A 2,227-nucleotide genomic window follows, 5' to 3' on the forward strand; every position below is an offset into this window, starting at 1 on the left:
GGATCACGTTACATTGCTTAGCCAATCAGAGGATCACGTTACATTGCTTAGCTAATCAGAGGATCACGTTACATTGCTTAGCCAATCAGAGGATCACGTTACATTGCTTAGCCAAGCAGAGGATCACGTCACATTGCTTAGCCAATCAGAGGATCACGTTACATTGCTTAGCCAATCAGAGGATCACGTTACATTGCTTAGCCAAGCAGAGGATCACCTTACATTGCTTAGCCAATCAAAGGATCAGGTTACATTGCTTAGCCAATCAGAGCTGAGGAGGAGCCCTGATTGAAGGAGCTCCACTCTCAGCATGGATTTGAACTTGTGTCTTTATTTACTTCAGCAAAGCTCACAGTCAGAATTCTGACTTTAATCTCTGAATTCTGAGATTAAAGTCAGAATTCTGAGAAAAAAAGTCAGAATTTTGAGATTAAAGTCAGAATTTCTCTGAATTCTGACATTTTTCCTCAAAATTCTGAGAAAAAAGCCAGAACTGTTTTGTTTGTTTTTTTTCCAGCGGCCCTAATCCTCTTCCGTAAATAACAGCTGCAGTTCACAATCACTAAACTTTTCTCCTTGTAGATTTTGAGGTACAAAAAACAAAAACAAAAAATCTAAATTTCTACACGGCAAGACATCGACGAGGAAACAAGCATTCAGATCTCAGGTGTTGGCAAAATAAAGCAGCTTCTAGTACTTACCAACAGCTAATTAAATGACATTAATGCACTTCACATTGATCTCCCCGTTTTATCGACTCCCAGCAGATTACTGGCTGAGAACGAAACACCAAAACGTTCAGCCACACAGACCCACACACACACACATTCATCACTCCAGCCTACCTTGTCGTAGTATCTGATCTCGTAGTCGAGGATGATCCCGTTGGGCTGCTCGGGTGGCGGCCATGAAAGAGAGAAGCTGCGGCTCGTTGAGCTCACTTGGTGCATTATGGGAACCTCAGAGGGAGCTGGAGTAAAACAAACATTCACACACGCAAACGCGGCAGCACACAACCGATTAGGAGATATGCAAACAGAGTGTAATGTCATGACAAAATGTTTGCAAAGAAAAAGAGAAAAGGTTTCCACTTTATATATTCAAATGCATTTTTAGCTGTGATATCTTTGTTAARAGAAGACATGAAGGAATTATGGAGGTTATTACTGAAGATAGCAATGAAATGCATTGCAATGGTTCACCTTAATGAAAAGTATCTGAGAGAGGGGGGAAAAAAGTTATCAAAGTAATTTCATTTTCTCTCCATGCATTACAGTGAATCATCTTTAGACATTGTATCCGAAAAATCAATAATTCATCTTAAAAAGCCGAGTAATCCGGAGATTTTGGTGTAATTTAAGAAGCATCAATGCATTTAAGTCCAACAGTATGAATGAGCTGCGATTTGAAAGCCTTAGTCTTTCATGTTAATCCGTTGCTTTACAATTTTGTTTCCAAGTGCATTGAGTTTCAAATCATAAAGTTCTGCAAACGACACTGAAAACCTACTGCCTACATTAAAAAGCCCCTGCAATCGTAGCTAACTCGATGATGACAGATGATATTGTTGTATCCTACAATATTCCAGGAGCGCAGGGTAAGGGGAGATAAAGCTCAGAAAAGGAAAAGAGAGGAAGAAGCAGAAGAGGAGAGTTGAGAAAGGATTAAAGCTGCGAATGTGCAGGAAGAAGTGAAGGGGGGGAGGAACAGAGGGAGGTAGGAAACGACAACCCTGTAACATGTTTTATGAATTAAAAGGCTGTGGCTCAATTTCCTTCATCTCTCCAGCCATCCCTCCCGCATTTAATCCACTGTGCCCCAGGGTATGCTTACACACACAGACACTTGCAAACACACACACACGCACAACAGATTTTTTTTTTTTTCCTTTTTCAGTTCCAACTCACCTGCCTGATTGGTTGTAATGTTGATTGACAGCTGTTGGGCAGGATAAGGACTCTTATTGGACACTCCATTGACTGCCTGCACAGTTAAAATACCAATGGTCAGCTTTTAAACAATAGAGAGAATACAGAACACAATTACATGTTTAAAGGAGGTGATTTATAGGTGATATTTAGGAAGGTTGGAACAAAATTATTGTTAAAATTACTCATTTAGACAGCTAGCTTTATTGCTTGTTAGCTAGCTTGTTAAGTATCTAGCCAGCTAGCTTGTCAAGTATGTATCTAGCCGGCTAGCTTGTCAAGTATGTATCTAGCCGGCT

At 40.3% G+C, this 2,227-nt stretch overlaps 1 protein-coding gene across 1 annotated transcript in view; it reads right to left on the bottom strand.

The window, feature by feature from the left end:
• Positions 1–2,227, bottom strand: part of LOC103463084 (ephrin type-B receptor 1-like) — a 116,794-nt gene that overhangs the window by 38,172 nt on the left and 76,395 nt on the right. Inside the window, exons 9-10 of the mRNA XM_008406220.2 lie at positions 1,908–1,983; positions 846–970 (exon numbers count right to left, since the gene is read on the bottom strand). Coding sequence (XP_008404442.1) covers positions 846–970; positions 1,908–1,983 — 201 coding nt within the window. The remainder of the gene's footprint in view (positions 1–845; positions 971–1,907; positions 1,984–2,227) is intronic.

The sequence above is a fragment of the Poecilia reticulata genome, linkage group LG4 (assembly GCF_000633615.1).
Source record: "Poecilia reticulata strain Guanapo linkage group LG4, Guppy_female_1.0+MT, whole genome shotgun sequence".
Taxonomy (NCBI): domain Eukaryota; kingdom Metazoa; phylum Chordata; class Actinopteri; order Cyprinodontiformes; family Poeciliidae; genus Poecilia; species Poecilia reticulata.